The following is an 18,654-nucleotide window of genomic DNA, read 5'->3' as shown; positions in this document are numbered from 1 at the left end:
TTTATGAGCAGCCAGAAGGTGTCGCAAAAAGCACGGTTGGCTGTGCATAGAGGGGTGTTGGTGCCTACACTATGGTAATGAAAGTTGGGTATGGCAGAAGAAACATCAGAGTCAAGTGAATGCAGTGGAAATGAGAGCGTTGATAAGTGTGTGTGGTGTAAAATTACAAGATAGAATTAGTGTGATAAGGGGAAAGTGTGGACTGAACGAAGATGTAGTGACAAAAATTGAGAAAGGTATGTTGAGATGGTTTGGACACGTGGAAAGAATGAGTGAAAGGTTAACAAAGAGAGTGTATAAGGGAGAAGTAGAAGAGGGAGCTGGAAGGGGTAGACCTCGGCAGACTTTCTCTGATCAAATCGGGGAAATCCTGAAGAAAGGCCAGGTCAAGAGCACCCTAAACCGACGAGCGTGTATGAGGAATGTCATGAAAGTGAAGGAAGCGAAAGAGGTATGTCAGGATCGTAGCAAGTGGAAATCCGTGGTCTCTGCCTACCCCTTCGGGAAATAGGTGTGATTATATGTATGTATAAGTTTAACATGCGTATATGTGCGTCTGTCAGTAGCATCGTAGCTCCGTAACGGATGGACCGATTTAGGCGGTTTTCACACTGGATGCGATTCGCACGTCGCTCTGATGTTTGAGCGAGATAACGCTATGCGCGTATTATAGCGACATCGAGTGAGTTTTTTAATCGAAAGTGGCTCTCATGACTCACTAGATGGCGCTGTTCTGATTTGTCGGGGGCTTTTTAATGTTCAAGGTTATTTTATTATATAATACGTATATCTTCTTACCTTTCCCGGCTGTCGCGGTCAGCCTGCGCGGCTTGCTCGAGCTGTTGCTGCATCAGCAGCGCCTGCTGCCGATCTTGTTCCTCCTGTCGCAGCCGCTCGGCTTCTTCCGTTTTCCGCCGCGCTTCCATTTCCGCTTTCCTGGTAGACATAACATTATTACATTTACCATAAACTGGATAGATAAAAATACTGCTGCCCACTTTCGTTATTACAGGAATCTACTGTCTTCAAAGACAAAATAATAGTTAATAGTTTTACAAGGGGGTAAAGTTGTTGTTTAACCATTCGTGCTAGCTAATATTGATACCCGAGCAAGCGAAAAATTCTAAAATTTCAAGGTTCGAAAAGTGGAATCAAATCCAAATGAACGTAATAAAAAAAATATCATTTAAAAGTAAATTCTACCAGCAACATGAGGAAACAACTCAAAATTTGCATCTGATTACTTTGCCTCACGTGTGCATAAAATGCATTTTTCTTATTAGGTTTTTGAACAATCAAGAGGGCCATTACCGGTGTGGTGAAAAATAAACTAAAATGTTTAAAGAAAGGGTACAATTAGCATCAAATAGGAAGTAACGGCCAAAGTGCATAAGATATTCCGATGACCATTTGGGCGCCATTATTTATTTGGTATTGACTGTACGAGAGTTCACTAATTACAGTTCCAAAACAAATATCGAAAAGTAGCTGCTTTTTTTGCCATAATTTGTCCGATTTCGAAAAATCGATGTGTTCAGGTTGACTCACAGTCGGCGATGCTCCTCCTCCTGGCGCTGCCGCTCGAGCTCGAGCCGCTTGGCTTCCTCGGCGGCGCGCATCTCCGCCTCGATTTTGCGTAATCGCTCCTGCTCTTCCCTGTTAGTTACACAGACTTTGCAGAATAACAACATAATAGCGAGAAAGAGAGAGCTCTAGGATAACGAGATTATGAGAACCTCGTGAAGCCCAACGTACAAAACCTGCAGTGAAACTTGAATCAATATTGTAGCAAATTTTATTGATTTTGCTTTATACCCTGCCTATGAAGCCGATGGTCCCGAGTTCAAATCTTGGTAAGGGCTTTTATTTATATGATGAGCACGGATATTTGTTCCTGAGTCTTGGATGTATTTTTAGATTATTATTATTATTATATCGTTGTCTTAGTACCAACACACACAGTATCAACACAAGCGTTATTGAGCTTACTGTAAGACTTAGTCAATTTTTGTAAATACGAATGAACCAAATCGCACCTATTTTCTGATAAAAGGTTAATTTAAAATACATCCCATTGAACTGAAAACGCACGGTTTATAAGCTTCTGGACGGGCTGAACAATACGACATCTACCTGAAATCCCGCGAAATATAGTAAGGAGGTTGGGCTCGGGTGTATGTTAAAACGAACTCGTACGAAATGCTATCAACTTAAATTATACACACATGGTGTTTATTTTTATGAAATGAAATGAAATCGTTTATTCACAATGAACATATGGTAACACAAGATCTTAAATTACAAGCATTGTGTCCCATGATATATTCAGTCCAAATATAGTCAAATGTAGTATGTAGTAGTTCAGTCAAATGTCCGTTAATTTCAAGGGTGCATTCCTGACCTTAATGAAACCGGTATTCTAATTAACTCCATTTAGGAGACAATGATTTATGTTTATCAGATAAGGTCCCTACGAGGATGTACAATTGCCTTAGGGCCTGTTTAAATATTGTTTATTTAAACATAGTAACTGAGTACCATCAGGCGGGCCGTATGCTTGTTGGCCACCGACGTGGTAAAAGTACCTATTTTGTTCTTGTTAATTATAAGATATTAATTGTTAGAGTATGGATGGAATAGACCAGCTCACCTGTTCTTCTGGTCGACCATGGCTTTCTGCAGCGTCGCCATTTGCACTTCGATGTCCTTCGTTAGCTTCGTGAAGAGCTGGTCTATCTCTGCGCGGCTGATCTTGTCGTTGGTCTGCAAAAACATTCACTATTGTAGGCACTGACGCTTGTACTAACCAAACAACATCACGTTACAATAAAACGGTAAGTACTATCGGGAAAAATGCCTAAATGTGACTGCGGCCGGTAAGACGCCCCACTTTGTCGCTAGCCATAAAGGACGAGATTTGCTTGTATCTTTATACGAAAAACCTGTCAAGGCATCCTTATGGCAAGCGACAAAGTAGGCCGTTGTGCCGACCGCGGTCACAAATAGTCCCAAATGTTTAGTGTTTTAGGTTGTTTAGCAAATAGTGCTGAACGTGAAGATTTACATCATGATTGTCATGATCGTCATGTTGTATGTACTATAACTGCCGCAGTATCAGTAGCCCTTTGACATATATGTAAAGACAAGCCTTACGGGCAATAAGAATGGGGCCAGTACAGCGGTGTCACGCACACGAATTCGAGCCAATCGTGCAATCTAACGCCGCAACGCGATTGGTTGATGAGTTCGCATCACGCGCACGATTAGTCGCAACTAGTTGCGTTAGACTGATGGCCGTAAGGCCCGTCCTTAGATGCAATGCAATAGCCATAAAGCTATACTACAACAATTAGAAAACAACATACATGCATGGTATTTAAACTAAAATGTTTCGAAACCTTATAATGCTTACAAATAACAAAACCTGGTTTTGATTGTGTTATTTTTTTTAGTCAACGTTCGGTACCTCCTCCTCGACATACCAGAGTTTTGGATCAGGTTTTGAGAAATTAGTTATTGTTTTACAATATTTTTCGTGATCAAGACGGTATGCATAATTAAACGTACCTTGATTGTTCCACACGCATTCCTAATACTGTTCCTTAAACCGTCGATGTTCTTCAGAGCCTGATCTTTTTCTTTCTTCAGTTGCTGACTGACTGCTTCCATGTCCTTTCAGAATAAAAACATTAATAAGTTTAAATAGGGCAATTTTTTTTTTTTTTCATTTCGACTAGTTACGTCGACAAATGGTTCATTCAGTGAATTATTAAGCATTCGTTTTTATTTTATTATACTAAAATTGTTTAAACGATCAGCCCGAAAATTTATGAAGACGATGGACAAATGTGATTGTGGGTAAGGTAAATGCGATGATACGACTACTCTATAGTAGTCGTATCATCGCATTTACCCTCTCTTCTCTTCTCTTCTCTTCTCTTTTCTTCTTCTCTTTATTTTCTCTGTCTTCTATAAGACAGAGGGGAAATTTTTTAGGCAAAAAAAAAGTATGATCATAATTTGTTCCAGTGTGAGTTGACACAAAATTCCAATGTTAAAAGAGAATTAGAAATTTTAGAAATATTAAAATATTTTTTCAATAAGCAGAATGTGTCCGTTTCATTTAATGATCATTGCATTGAAAAACGGGATACATGTTAGGTACATTTCTCATACAGCCCAAGAACGGCAAGAACAGACTGGTTTGGTGATTAGTCCTATTTGGTTGACTTCTGCTGCTAGGAGTTTTCTTTTCCCCGATTCAGTCACCTATATTAAGGTGCAGTAAGTTCATGCACAAAGGCTACAAATATATGCTTCCAAAAATGTGCAATTTTCGAACTCATCGATTATTATTTTTTGTTAAGACTGACTAAAAATAATAATTCAAAAACATGATATCCGCGGTCCCGGGCATGCACAGTCGTCTCGCTCTCGCATACGCTCAGTGAGAGGGAGAGAAGAAGGTGAGCCGTGAACCAACCTGGAGGCTGTGTTCCAGAGCGCGTATCTTGGCGAGCCCCCGGAGCCGCGGCAGGTGGCGGCGCCGCACCAGGTGGCCGCGCACGGCCTTCTGGATCCTCACCAGGCACTGCCGCCGGTACACGATCTTGTTCTTTACTGCAACACAAATTAACGCCAAAATTATGTTTAATTGTAATCCATAACTTCGAACATTAACCTTTTGACCGCCAAAGACGTCATATGACGCGCGCGGCGACAGCCCATGAGCCCAATATCAACCTTCATGCATACCGACAAGGTTCACGATTACACGCCGCGTACGATAGGCGTGGCGTTCTAAAGGTTAAAGTAAAACATTAAGGTAAAACATATTGTGAGGTATCCCTAACATATTTGCAGTCCAATGTTAGGGAGTTTAAGATCTGAGGGCCTACCGCGAAGATCGAAGTTAGCATGGGCATATCTTACTCTTCTATTTTTTTTTTTTGTAAATGAAAAAAATGTTGTTATCTGTTATTTTTCTATAGTTTAACATACTTTCTACATCTAAGTTACTGAAAATTAACCGCGTGGAAGAGCGGTGCTCTCTTAGCACAAGTGTTTTCTCACTTAAAAAGAGGCACCAGCGCAGATATTGTAATTTGTTTTTTAAGCTACTGAATAAAAAAATTTTTTTTTTATCAGACAGAGATAGTTGCTCGGAATTTACGAATTTCGGTTTTCGCGGTTATAACCCAGATTCGCATAACCCCTCGTTTGGACAGCCGCAAGATGCCTCGAAATGGACGCTCTCTGACAACTGTGCATGCGGCGACCGCCATTTTTAATAATGAAAACTTACCGCCTCGAGGTTGGGCGTCGCACGGCGCGAAAATTTATAATATTGCTTTGACGCTTGAGGGATTAATTTGTTATTGCATTTTAGGTTTTTTTGCCCAATTTGTATCATCACTCTAGCCATGTTTGAGTGACGGATAAATTATTTGAATTATCGAAAATCAGAAAAGAACAGATTTGTCCGCTAATAAGGATTACGTCGAACATGTCGTTCCGTAACTTGTAGTTAGAAGTATATTAGGCTATGCCGTATAGAATAATAAGCTCACGTTTAATAATAGACAGCACGGCGAATATGGACCTCCTCCAGCGCGACTTGACGAGCCAGGCGAGCACCTTGTGGATGACGGCGCGCAGGTTCTCCGGCTCGGAGCGCATCATGGTGTCGAACTCCGAGTACTTGCCGGGCCGGAAGAACACGCGCGTGATGCCGAACTTGTAGTCCGAGGTGGACAGCCCCATGCTGTGCACTATGGCCTAAAAATATTAAGTATACGAATGATGACACATGTTGAATTTTATAACAAAATCTAGTAAAATAGATAGCAAATGAGCAATTTATTTGGTTATTAATATAATATATGGAAATGATAAAAACATATAGGACCTGAAAGTTTCAATATTAAAGGTTTTTTTTTATTTCCAAAAAGGAATAAAGTAAGGGTACCATTCGATTCCTTACATTTTATCCAAAAAAATATTGTATAGCAAATATATACATAAACGCAATATTTCACCGACAAAATCGCAATTTTAATGTTTTTCATAGTTCAAGATAGGCTCTCGGTGGCCGGAGGAGCGTTTCGCGAGTAAAGTACGACTATCGGATACGACTATCATTTCTGACTTTTGTATTGCTTTAATGCAATGGGTCCCATATAGACATTTGATTTTAAAAACGAACCTGAACGATTGAATACCATTCATAAAAAAATGTCATCTAGCCTATTCATATGGTATTTTTGTCTAGAACTTAAACAATTTTGAGATATGCCTTTATAATTTGTGTAAAAATATTGGTATTTAGAGATAAAAATTTCTACGACGTAAAGAAATTTCAGTTTGTCACATCACTCTTTAAAAACAATTAGGAGTTATGACAAACTCATCTATTAAATCTGTTATCTTTATCCGTGATCTAGCGATCGTATCGGATCTGTGTTTATTCTGATAAATTCAGACCCAATGTGTACGATCACGTAAAAATGTGACAATCCAGATGTCTGTGATGGTTTTTAAATGAATACGACGCTGTGATACGTATGATGAGATATGTACGAGTGGGATGGTATTCTGTACCTCCGCGAACAGTTTCGGCGACAGCGTGCGCAGCCTGGGCGGCAGGAACTGGCTGTACATGTGGTGCAGATCGTGGAAGGGCGCGCGCGACGGGAAGCCGTGCTCCATGAGATACGCACGAGTGGGATGGTATTCTGTACCTCGGCGAACAGTTTCGGCGACAGCGTGCGCAGCCTGGGCGGCAGGAACTGGCTGTACATGTGGTGCAGATCGTGGAAGGGCGCGCGCGACGGGAAGCCGTGCTCCATGAGATACGCACGAGTGGGATGGTATTCTGTACCTCGGCGAACAGTTTCGGCGACAGCGTGCGCAGCCTGGGCGGCAGGAACTGGCTGTACATGTGGTGCAGATCGTGGAAGGGCGCGCGCGACGGGAAGCCGTGCTCCATGAGATACGCACGAGTGGGATGGTATTCTGTACCTCCGCGAACAGTTTCGGCGACAGCGTGCGCAGCCTGGGCGGCAGGAACTGGCTGTACATGTGGTGCAGATCGTGGAAGGGCGCGCGCGACGGGAAGCCGTGCTCCATGAGACACGCACGAGTGGGATGGTATTCTGTACCTCCGCGAACAGTTTCGGCGACAGCGTGCGCAGCCTGGGCGGCAGGAACTGGCTGTACATGTGGTGCAGATCGTGGAAGGGCGCGCGCGACGGGAAGCCGTGCTCCATGAGACACGCACGAGTGGGATGGTATTCTGTACCTCCGCGAACAGTTTCGGCGACAGCGTGCGCAGCCTGGGCGGCAGGAACTGGCTGTACATGTGGTGCAGGTCGTGGAAGGGCGCGCGCGACGGGAAGCCGTGCTCCATGAGACACGCACGAGTGGGATGGTATTCTGTACCTCCGCGAACAGTTTCGGCGACAGCGTGCGCAGCCTGGGCGGCAGGAACTGGCTGTACATGTGGTGCAGGTCGTGGAAGGGCGCGCGCGACGGGAAGCCGTGCTCCATGAGACACGCACGAGTGGGATGGTATTCTGTACCTCCGCGAACAGTTTCGGCGACAGCGTGCGCAGCCTGGGCGGCAGGAACTGGCTGTACATGTGGTGCAGGTCGTGGAAGGGCGCGCGCGACGGGAAGCCGTGCTCCATGAGACACGCACGAGTGGGATGGTATTCTGTACCTCCGCGAACAGTTTCGGCGACAGCGTGCGCAGCCTGGGCGGCAGGAACTGGCTGTACATGTGGTGCAGGTCGTGGAAGGGCGCGCGCGACGGGAAGCCGTGCTCCATGAGATATGTACGAGTGGGATGGTATTCTGTACCTCCGCGAACAGTTTCGGCGACAGCGTGCGCAGCCTGGGCGGCAGGAACTGGCTGTACATGTGGTGCAGGTCGTGGAAGGGCGCGCGCGACGGGAAGCCGTGCTCCATGAGCGCCAGCACGGCGATGGTGCCGCTGCACTCCAGCTGCGTCAGCACCAGCGAGCCCTCCACCGCCAGCCCCACCATGCGCGAGTTGGGCTTGATGCAGCGCACGAAGTTGGTGCCCTACAAAAATAACTAAATATTATTGGTTATACGTTGTGCGCCCGCCGGCATCCTCGCACCTCATTACTCTAGCTGCACGCGATTGTGCAGCCTTATGCTCGCGAAATTCATTTGGGCATTGAGACCGGGGAAAGGTGCGCAATGGGAGCGTTTACGGGCCATAATCCGCTGCAAGAAACCATCGAATGCATTTCATTGCCTTAGAGTCTTGTCTGCAGTCTGGAACAGCTGCTGAACTAGTACTCACGTTCTGCTTCAGCTTGTCCATGAGCTGCGACAGCTGGCTCTGGAACTTGGCGCCCACGGATATGAAGTTGAGCTTGCCCTTGGCGTTGTTGTTGTCTGTGGTCTGGAACAGCTGCTGTACCAGCGCGCTACCGGACTCTTGGACGAGGAACTCCAAGGAAGCGTGAAGGGCGTCGTTGTTTTTCTCTATAAATTGGCTCTGGAAATAATAATTTCAATTTTTTGACATTTTTGAAAAGGTAAAGTATGAAAATGCGACTGATTAATGTGATCATACGTGCAAATTTTATCTTAGAATAACCATCGATCCTAGCAAGTTAGTTTAAAATTTAATGATGCATTGCCGTGTATAACCACTTGCACGACTTTACTCTTTGAAATCATCCAATCTGAGGAAGAAGAAGTAGCTATAATTTACTACTAAGTACCCAGGAGCCCACTCCTGAAATGGTAACTCACAGTATTGTAACAGACGGCGCCTGCGAAATGCCTCAGAAGGAATCCCTCGTCATCTCGCAGAGTTCGGTGTGCCTTTAGGCGGGAGGAGCGAGGTAGCTGCAATCTGAAAAAGCAAAAATATTACTTCTACATCTAATCCACTTTCTTGCTTCCTTACTCATAAAACTTCATGGGCCTGAATTAGTTAAATTATATTTTATCCCTTTCTTACAAATACATTAGTCAAAATGACAGATAAAGACAAAACGATTAATAGGTAATCCAGGCTGCGTTTATGAATAACGCCATCAGAGTTTATCCCGGTTGCGTCTTAAAACGCTACTGCTTTGGAGCCCTGGGTCAGCTTTCCTACATTACTTAGCAAGGCCTTTTGCTTCTTTATTTGCGAGACTATTAGCGCGCATATCCCTAGCAATGTTTTGGGCGTTCCCGTTCCACCGGACCCAGGAGGGGGCAGTAAAAGCTCCATGTATTACTTATATCCGGTTATCGCAACATAATGCAGAGGACACCTTTGTAGTTTAACCCCATATTTGGCTTAAAGGACTCGCATCCAGGCCATAATTGTTAAAAAAAACCTCACATCAAATACATAGAACATTACGGTAGTGTCACTTTCTTCTTCTTCCTCGCGTTGTCCCGGCATTTTGCTACGGCTCACGGGAGCCTGAGGTCCGCTTGGCAACTAATCCCGAGAATTGGCGTAAGCACTAGTTTTTATTTACCACTCACTTTTCGGTGAAGGAAAATTTCGTGAGGAAACCGGATTAATCCCAACAAGGCCTAGTTTGCCTTCTGGGGTGGAGGGTCAGATGGCAGTCGCTTTCGTAAAAACTAGTGCCTACGCCAAATCTTGGGATGAGTTGTCAAGCGGACCCCAGGCTCCCATGAGCCATGGCAAAATGCCGGGACAACGCGAGGAAGAAGTAGAACGACTGCCATCTGACCTTTCCAGAGGGTAAACTAGGTCTTATTAGGATTAATAGTCCGGTTTCCTCACAATTTTTTCTTCACCGAAAAGCGAAAATTTCAAATGATATTTCGCACATAAGTTCCGAAAAACTCACTGGTACGAGCCGGGGTTTGAATCCGCGGCCTCCAGATTGCAAGTCGCGCGCTCTTACCGCTAGGCCACCAGCGTCACTTTATCGGTCAACAATAAACACAATTTCGAACAGCACAAACAAGTTTTCCTAGCTGACAACGTGTTAACAACAGTTTACCTTGAATTATTGGCGCCTAGCTGCTTGTGCACGGAGTGTGTGAAGTGACCAAACTCCGGCTTCGGCAGCTTGGATTCTTCGTCCAAGAGATGGAAAACGCCGTGGTTCTTGCTTTCGATTAAATCTGCAAGTAAGCATTGTTTTTAGTTATGGTAGTGGCCTATTAAGAAATAGTACTTGCCGGTTTTGTATGAAAAAAATTAAAATTACGCCACCTTTTTATAAAGTTAGGGCTAGTTACACGAATACGTTTTGTTTTTTAGAGATTCAAATTTATTAGAATTATGTTGATCGTGAGATCGTGACGACACGTTCATGGATCTGAAGTTATGGATATAAATTATATCCATTATTCTTATACTCAGCAGTAGAACCTCTCTTTGGGAGGTTGAAAGGCATCCTTAAATGGATGAAGGAATGACACTAAGCAGTAGATAAAAAAAAATCTCTTATTACAGCGAAGGGTAGTACATTGCGAAAAAATGTCAAGCTAGGGGGTATGTTGTCAAGAAAAAAGTTGAAAAACACTGTCATAGAACGTCTCAATATTAGGCAAGCCTGGAGCCGAGTACCTATGCAGTCCTGGTTGTCGCTGAAGCGCACCTCGGGCACGACGAGCCCCTCGCGCTTGTAGAGCTCCTGCTCGTTCTTGAGGATGCGCTCGTTGAAGAACTGCTGCAGCTTCTCGTTGCAGTAGTTAATGCAGAACTGCTCGAAGCTGTTCATCTGGAAGTACTCTGAAAGAACACGGAACATGTAGAGTACTGAAGCGCTCGTAATCACTACATCTTATAAAACCACGTCCCCCGCCGCGTCTGTCTGTATGTCCGTATGTTCGCGATAAACTCAAAAACCACTGAACGGATTTTCGTGCGATTTTCACCTACCAATAGAGTGAATTTTGAGGAAGGTTTACTTTGTTAAGGTTTTGTGTAACCTGTGCGAAGTCGGGGCGGGGCGCTAGTTCTTCATAATAAATAAAATAAATAAATAAATAAAAATAAACTATAACAGGATCTTGTCCAAATCACAGGTATATTGTCCGTTGTCAGCGTTTTGTGATGTAACTTTTATTGAGACTCTTATTTAAGAACACAACACAACTTGTAACACAACGAGAGGGTAATCTCACGAAATATTTCGATAAAACAACCAACCCTATAGGAAGATCAGTAAGAGAAGAGCAGTACTCCGATGCTGATGAAATAGGCCAAAGCTATATAGTGTATCCCGGCCCGAAACCTTTTCGAACGTTTTTAGTCTGAATATCATCAGCCAACTATACCCGTTCAGGTACAAGTAAGAATATCTCACCAAAGCCAGCAATGTCGAGTACTCCGATATAGTAGGCCGAGGCCTGGAAGGGGATGGAGGCGTTGATGCGGTGCACGATGTAGTCGAACAGGCGGCTGTACACCGCCTTGGCCAGCGCGTCCCGCGCCGACACTGCTTCGTACGTCTTTAGAGGGACCCTTTCAAAAACAAAAACAGATAAGATTTAAAAAATGGACTATTTCTATATAATTAAAAATTAATTGATGCTATGATAATCGAAAATTCCATACGGTTTACATGAAATATTTCTCGTAACATTTTACTGACGCGACTTAGGTACTTTATAGTTTTTTTTTGTGTTCCACAAAATAGTAGAATTAACTTTTATTATTTTGATGTGAAATTATTATTTTACTAAACCCATTTTTCTGCAAGGCATACAAATACTATGCTATAAACATACTATGTAGTAAGTTGTATGTAGCTAAGGCTGTGTGCATTATGAAGTAGATTTTTTTTAATTAAGATACTATCTATATTGGGATACCCTCCTCCAATTGAGGGGGGATTTAAATCTTCTCGGGTCAGAGGTGTAGGGTTAGAGCCGGTGTAGCTTTATTTGACGTTCATAAGCGATTTGTAATATGCCTACTTGAATAATAAACTATCTTTATCTAGACTCCTGTAGGGTTTTGCGTCAGCCTCGACTCTAACGCTATCCCGAGCTCCTCACTAGCAACAAAGATTATATCTAAAGAAGTATCAGAAAGTAAAGTTAGTTACATAATAGCGGTCCCCTTCATCCCTCCCCTGGAGCTCTGCATCAGCCTCGACACGAGCGCCATCCGGAGCTCGCCGCCGTCGACGCCCAGCAGGCGCGCCGCCGCGGCGAGGGCCGGCTCCGACGCGGGCGCCACGTGGCAGCCGCCTCGCGCGCCGCCCTCCTCCTCGAACTGCACGTTCCCGAGGTGCAGCACGGCGGCTACTACGGAGTACACTGATTTCTTCTCGGCGTCTGATAGACCGACGCGGGTTAGGGCCTGTAGGAAAGAGGGTTTGTTCAGATAACATGCTTAATGTGTTCGCAATAGTCAGATTTCTTCTTCTTCAGTCGGTCCCTCAATGCTGAGGATCGTGACATCATGTCCTTCTGTTGAAGACCAGGTACCTTCTATTCCACGCCAAGCGCATGGCCTCGTGCAATTTTAATCGCTTAGGTGCAGTGATTTTAGCACATCATCTAGTAAGGTGAGAGCCCTGAGGTCTGGTGCCTTCAACTTTGTCCGTCATAATAACTCTCTCTAGGCTATCTGGGGAGTCAGGGGGGAGAGGGGGGGGGGGGGGGGTCCAGAGTTGCTGGGTTTCATTTAAATGCTGTATTGGTGTGTTGTCATAGAAACCAGCACGATTTGACTTTTGGAGATTGTGCAATATTAGTATACTTGCAGAAAGAAGTTAGTTCTCAGAAGAAAACATCTAAAATAATTTTACATAATGTTTAACCCGTAGTATGCAGTGCAAAGCCAAATCTGCTTTGTGACGAATAGGCAAATAACCAGCTGAAAAGGAAAAACAGAGCAGTATTGTTTTGCCCTTTATCGTAAAACCAAGGTACTATAATTCGTTGCGCCTCATGTCGTAGCTAATATAATGAATGAATCTTATTGCAACGACATAAAGTCCAACATATCGTCAGTTAAGTGTGTACCTGGTGCAGAACCTGGAAATGTTCTACGTCATCCAAGATCGGGTCTCGAAGGCTGCCCTTGGCCCGCTTACTTACTTACTCAGTAATCCAAAATGAGACTTTGCCTCTGACACAGGACAGTGCCACTTTTCTCGTTCCTGCACCACTTCACGCCAACTGTTGACTCGGAGTTCCGCCTGCACCATGTCGCCGCAGCGATACCTGAGGCGTCCGACAGGACGGCCTGCTGCTAGGCGGCCCAGGTACGCTCTTTTCACAAATCGATCTTCACCTATTCCCTTAAGATGGCCTAACCAACGACATGTGAGCTTTAGATATTAGGGTTAGGTTTTGATATTAGGTTTAGCCACTAGGTCTTCAATTTCGCGGTTTTTGGCCTATTGCTGCTAGGATTTCAGCACGCCGAAAAGCTTCTTGTCCGGCTCCGGCGTCGCGAAGTTGATCCGTATTGCAATGACATAACGCTGTAAATGGCCAGCCAAGTGCGTTAGTGTTACCTGGTGGAGAGCCTGGAAGTGCTCGACGTCGTCCAGTATGGGGTCCCGCAGGCCACCCTTGGCCTGCTGCTGCTGCGACTTCTGCGCGGCGGACAGCTTCTTGTCGGACTCCGGCGTCGTGAAGTACTGCGTACAACCGTTCTTCAGGTACTGGAATTTTACATTCAACGTAAGTATAAGAACGTATCAGGTATAGTTTGTACGCTGTTTTAGAGTAAAAACCAATAAAACTTGTTACAATAGTGTCTTTATTTCTAAAGGTGATAAATCGTAATAACTAATTAGCTTATCTGTATGGCTCTTTACTCTTAAAACGCCGGAAAACCATAAGATCATCTATAGTTACCTGCAATAATATGTTATAAAACGAAGGCCACAAAAATATCTGACGCGATTTTATTTGTAGAGCCATAACAGCATGTCACATATTTTTGCGGCCTTAGAAAGTAACTTCGAATAATATTATTGCAGGTGACTATACCTATTTATTTGGAATTGATTTCATATAAGAGCAAGTCATGGTGACACGATGATGGTATCCTGTCACCGTCGACAGACACATAATGAGACTTGGACAATTAGGTAATAGTTAACTATTTTTGAATGCGTGGTTTCAGCGTGACTTTCGAAAACAATTCGCTACTAGAATCCATTAAGATTTTAGCAGTGTCATTTATTGCCCCAGCTCTGACAGAACCGCATATAACGACCCTTCTACTTTATAATAAATTTTGTCTCAGGCACCGACCTTAACCAGCCGGTTATACCCACTTGAAGTCTCTCAATGTAAGGAACTTACAAGAAAGTCATCAGCTATACGTTGGCAATTATTTGTCATTTACCAAGTGTGATCCTAGCATCCTCCTATTTTACTATGTTTATGTGGTGGATTTCTCAAAGAGGGCCCTTAGATAGGAAATAACTAGGAATTTAGGATATAATAGATTACCATAAATAATATTTTGTCAAAATTGTCGATTTGGTCACTGATTGTAATTTTTTCCAAAATGTTCAAATCCCAATCCTTACTTAAAATCCTTAATTATAAAGCGTAGCAGCATGAGATCAAGGTGCGTAAAGAATATGCCAATCGTTTACGCTTCGCAGCGAACAAAACGCCAATGTCTCTGTCACACTAATATGGAAGAGTGATCGAGAGGTATAGCTACGCTACGGAGCGTAAACGGCATCTTGTCTACGCATCCAGACTGCTGCCAATCAATTTCCCATTTAAAATCCAGCCTGTATTATAGTGTAATCCTTTCGGGCACCGAGCCCATCCCTAAGAAAAGGTACATCATTAGAAGTCTCTCAACTTACGTGGTAGTCGTCAGGTTTGGTAATCTTCAGCGCCGCCCTCAACTCCTGTGGAGCACCAGCGCACAGCAGGTAAAACACGTGGTAATTTCTCTCTTCAGCACTCTGAGTGCATATCCTGGACTTCTCGAGGAGGTAGTGGGAGATGTGCCCGCCGACTACTTGGTATTTGGCGCTAAAGTGGACCTCCATGAATTTACCGAAGCGGGAGCTGTTGTTGTTGCGTGTTGTTTTGGCGTTACCGAAGGCTTCTAGAATTGGGTTAGCTGTAGATAAAAAAACAGAAAATATAATTTCGTGACCCAGTACCAGCTTTTAAGACTACACGCGGACTTGCTCTCCATCCTCCTGTTGTAGATTTAGAACAAAGTGTGGGACTCACTTCCGAGAATTCTATTTCCCGTCTGTGTAACCCTTTTCTAGTCACATGGGAAAAAAATTAAGCAGTCAGTAGACAGAGGAAGAAGCTACTATCACTTTTAAGCTTTTGAACGCCACGCCTATCGTACGCGGCGTGTATTCGTGAACCTTGTCGGTATGCATGAAGATTGATATTGGGCTGTCGCCGCGCGCGTCATATGACGTCTTTGGCGGTCAAAAGGTTAACGAATCATCAATTTTCCTCACATAAGATTTTCTAAAAGTTTCCACCATTCCATAGCTTAACACATCATGTAATTTATGTGCTGTTTCTATATATTCCTTTCTTTTCGAAGATTTCCTGAACTGATGCTAAAACACTTAGTAAATCAGGAGTAAAGGAGCACTCACCGTCTAGAATCTTCTGTTCAACAGGCCCGGCTCCCTTAGCCCACAGGTCGCAAAGATACTTCAGTATGTACTTGGTAGATTCCGTTTTGCCCGCACCGGACTCGCCCGACACTATAATGGACTGCGACTGCTTCAGTGATTTCATGTCACGAAATGCTTTGTCGGCTGAAAAGCAAAATACACTATTCAGTAGACAGTAGAACGAAGTAAGGGTAGTAGAAGGGGTAAGGTAGTAGAAGAAAAAATAAACTATAATAAAAGTCAACGCAATGACGTAGCTAGCTCAAAACTCAAATTTAGAATTATAGTCATAAAGAAAAACGTCAGAGGTTTTTCCCTTCACGCTTAACTCGATATTTTATTCAAGAGTCGAGGTGACATAAGTAGTTATTTACCTAGCTACAACCATAAACCATAACCAATAAAAGCATTATGCTACTTGAGAGACAGCTTCCTCAACTTTTTAATAACATCATAAAAAATTTACTCGTACTAAATTAGTCACGTATTAATTAGTTTTAATCTCTATTCAACGGATATAACTCATAGTATTAGCAATTGTAATTACAGACTGTCATGTAATATAATGCTGACAGAATGCATTTCAATAGCGTTATGGATGCTGATCTATCAATCGTACACTAAGACTATTAAGACGTCATACATAATTCATTATGGTCGTACATCGCTTAAAGTCCGAAGTGTCCCGACTAATACACCAATGATAATTGTATTAATTATTTGTAATATGGGCCTTGCAGCCTAAAACAAATTTAATATAAATAAAACCTAAATTAATACTGTAGAGTCGTAGACGATAAATAACGCTAAAATATTAAAACGGGTAGCGCTGCATACAACACCTGCCTACTTCCCACTGCTTTTTAAGTTATAATGTGGATGTGTTTCAAGGTGTAAACCCCTTTTTTGTGCGCTCTGGGCTAGGCACTCTGACAATATTCAAAATATAAGGATCAAGTTGGAAACAAAGCGACAATAACGGAGTTTTTACTTGAGTGCCACGTCGTCCGGAAACCGACATTGAACTTAAATACTGACCGACGGCAAAGACGTGCGGCGGCAACTCGCCCAGGGATTTGCCCTGGTAACGCTTGATAGTTGCCGAAGAGTACATGTCTGGTAGGTCGCGGTACGGGTTCACTGCCAGCAGTATGTTCGCCACGTATGTCTGGAAAAGGAATTTATAATACATTGCATCTGATCTAAAATTTTCATGTCTGAAGCCGATACTATACATTTTAAAATTAAAGGAATATTGGATAAATATCTACATCGCTTCGAGCAAGACCCGAACTTGACAAATTTTGCACCGGTGTTCCAAAATATTACAAGTTAGTGTCTTGCCCCAAAATGTGAATTTTTGAATTCTTCCTTTAATCTAAAAACTCATCTAATGTTACAGACCTTCCAAAGCCCTCGAAGAGCAAGTCTTGTGAAAAAGTTAGAAGAGTCTCTGAATGTCAGTTGATTACATGTTTAACATCTGATTCGGTTAAATAGGCTATAACGTAGGAGGAGATGTGAGAGAACTTGATAATTAGCATGTATCATATATAATTAACACTTAGAAACTGACTTAGGATAGCCCATTGTTCTTGGCTCTTTGCTAGGCCAAGCCGGCCAAGGTGATTGAAAAGTTTCACGATGTTGAAATTTCTGAATTAAGTCGATGTACTTTACTCAGAAAAAAAAAAACGATAACTGGCATTAAGAAATGTTTGTTTTATTGGCTTTATTGCAATCAAATTAAACATCTCGTAATTTAGATGATGAAAGTAATCTAATCCAAGTCCCGCGAGACGCCTTAATTTTTCAATATTTAGTATTTATAAATATTCATGCAAACAAGAATCAGCCGCAATAATGAATAAATCCCAAGTGTAACGGCCAAGGTGATAATATCCAAGCAATATGACTCATAAGATCTAAGATCCATTGTCAACATTTACGTCGTAAAAATGAGTCTTACGAACAAGTACGTAAAGACAATACTTACGTATATTTTGTTCTTTTTGTAGCGCTCCACCATGTTGTTCAGAAGTGTGGCCTCGTTAAGAAACATTAGTTCGCCTGAAAACGAAAGATTATCATTAGGTACCTTATTTATTATTTTTAAATAAGTGTCGCCATCTGTTGGATATATCTGAAGCTCGGATCCCCGCTAATTTCAATACAAATAGGTAGATTTTGATACTGGTCAAGACAGTTCGTTGCAGCATCACATTACAGTAGACAATAAGTGTCACCATCTGTTGGATATATCTGAAGCTCAGATCCCCGCTAATTTCAATACAAATAGGTAGATTTTGATACTGGTCAAGACAGTTCGTTGCAGCATCACATTACAGTAGACAATAAGGTTCTGGCGGTTACGCAAAATGCGCCTGTCAATGCGCTACTCATACGTCACCAAAAAGTATGAGAACAGTAGTACTAAAAGGTGAATATGACCTAATATTTGTGTTAAGTATAGATTGGTTTCTAAAAAATAATCGACATCGAGGGCAGGATGGAGTTCCCAGCCTGAACGACGTCCTCAAGCTTGCGACGAGGATGCTTCTTGAGGACTACGTTGATCTCTTCGTCTATCAGTTCCAAGCAATCCGCTGATCAAGTCACGGTACTCCCAATCATGGCAAGATCTCTAGCATGCATGGCACCTTCAATGCTGCACACAAGACGAGGATGCTTGTTATCCAGGGGTAGTATGCCCACCCCCTCGACTATCAGCTCCTACTCTCCCACTTGTCAAGTCTACGGTACTCACAATTGTCATCGACATCCTTGGCAGGATCTCCAGCAGGCATGACATCCTCAAAGCTGCACACTCGACGAGGATGCTTGTTATCCAGAGGCAGTACGTCTACTTCCTCGCCCATCAGCTCCTGGATGCGCGCCAGGACGAACCCGTCCGTGGGGTCGCGCACCCACACCAGCTGCTTGTCTATCATCGTGACCTGCGACAATAGAAAGTACAGTTAAGTTCTATTAAGTCCTCGCTCCCAATACTTTTCAAATGTTTCTACAATTTTACGAACAAGAGAAATTCCAA

The 18,654-nt window shown here is 43.1% G+C and overlaps 1 protein-coding gene across 1 annotated transcript in view; it reads right to left on the bottom strand.

The window, feature by feature from the left end:
* LOC133520509 (myosin heavy chain 95F) overlaps positions 1-18,654 on the bottom strand; it is a 61,950-nt gene that overhangs the window by 9,003 nt on the left and 34,293 nt on the right. Inside the window, exons 2-20 of the mRNA XM_061854973.1 lie at positions 18,370-18,559; positions 17,599-17,672; positions 16,641-16,770; positions 15,582-15,746; positions 14,814-15,076; positions 13,494-13,643; positions 12,072-12,328; positions 11,328-11,485; positions 10,586-10,750; positions 10,014-10,137; positions 8,791-8,893; positions 8,333-8,530; positions 7,861-8,085; positions 5,571-5,778; positions 4,484-4,620; positions 3,568-3,672; positions 2,651-2,763; positions 1,549-1,656; positions 799-936 (exon numbers count right to left, since the gene is read on the bottom strand). Coding sequence (XP_061710957.1) covers positions 799-936; positions 1,549-1,656; positions 2,651-2,763; positions 3,568-3,672; positions 4,484-4,620; positions 5,571-5,778; positions 7,861-8,085; positions 8,333-8,530; positions 8,791-8,893; positions 10,014-10,137; positions 10,586-10,750; positions 11,328-11,485; positions 12,072-12,328; positions 13,494-13,643; positions 14,814-15,076; positions 15,582-15,746; positions 16,641-16,770; positions 17,599-17,672; positions 18,370-18,553 — 3,005 coding nt within the window. The 5' untranslated portion in view covers positions 18,554-18,559. The remainder of the gene's footprint in view (positions 1-798; positions 937-1,548; positions 1,657-2,650; positions 2,764-3,567; positions 3,673-4,483; positions 4,621-5,570; positions 5,779-7,860; positions 8,086-8,332; positions 8,531-8,790; positions 8,894-10,013; positions 10,138-10,585; positions 10,751-11,327; positions 11,486-12,071; positions 12,329-13,493; positions 13,644-14,813; positions 15,077-15,581; positions 15,747-16,640; positions 16,771-17,598; positions 17,673-18,369; positions 18,560-18,654) is intronic.

Source organism: Cydia pomonella, chromosome 8 (genome assembly GCF_033807575.1).
Source record: "Cydia pomonella isolate Wapato2018A chromosome 8, ilCydPomo1, whole genome shotgun sequence".
Lineage (NCBI taxonomy): Eukaryota > Metazoa > Arthropoda > Insecta > Lepidoptera > Tortricidae > Cydia > Cydia pomonella.
This window is presented reverse-complemented; position numbering and strand designations above follow the sequence as displayed.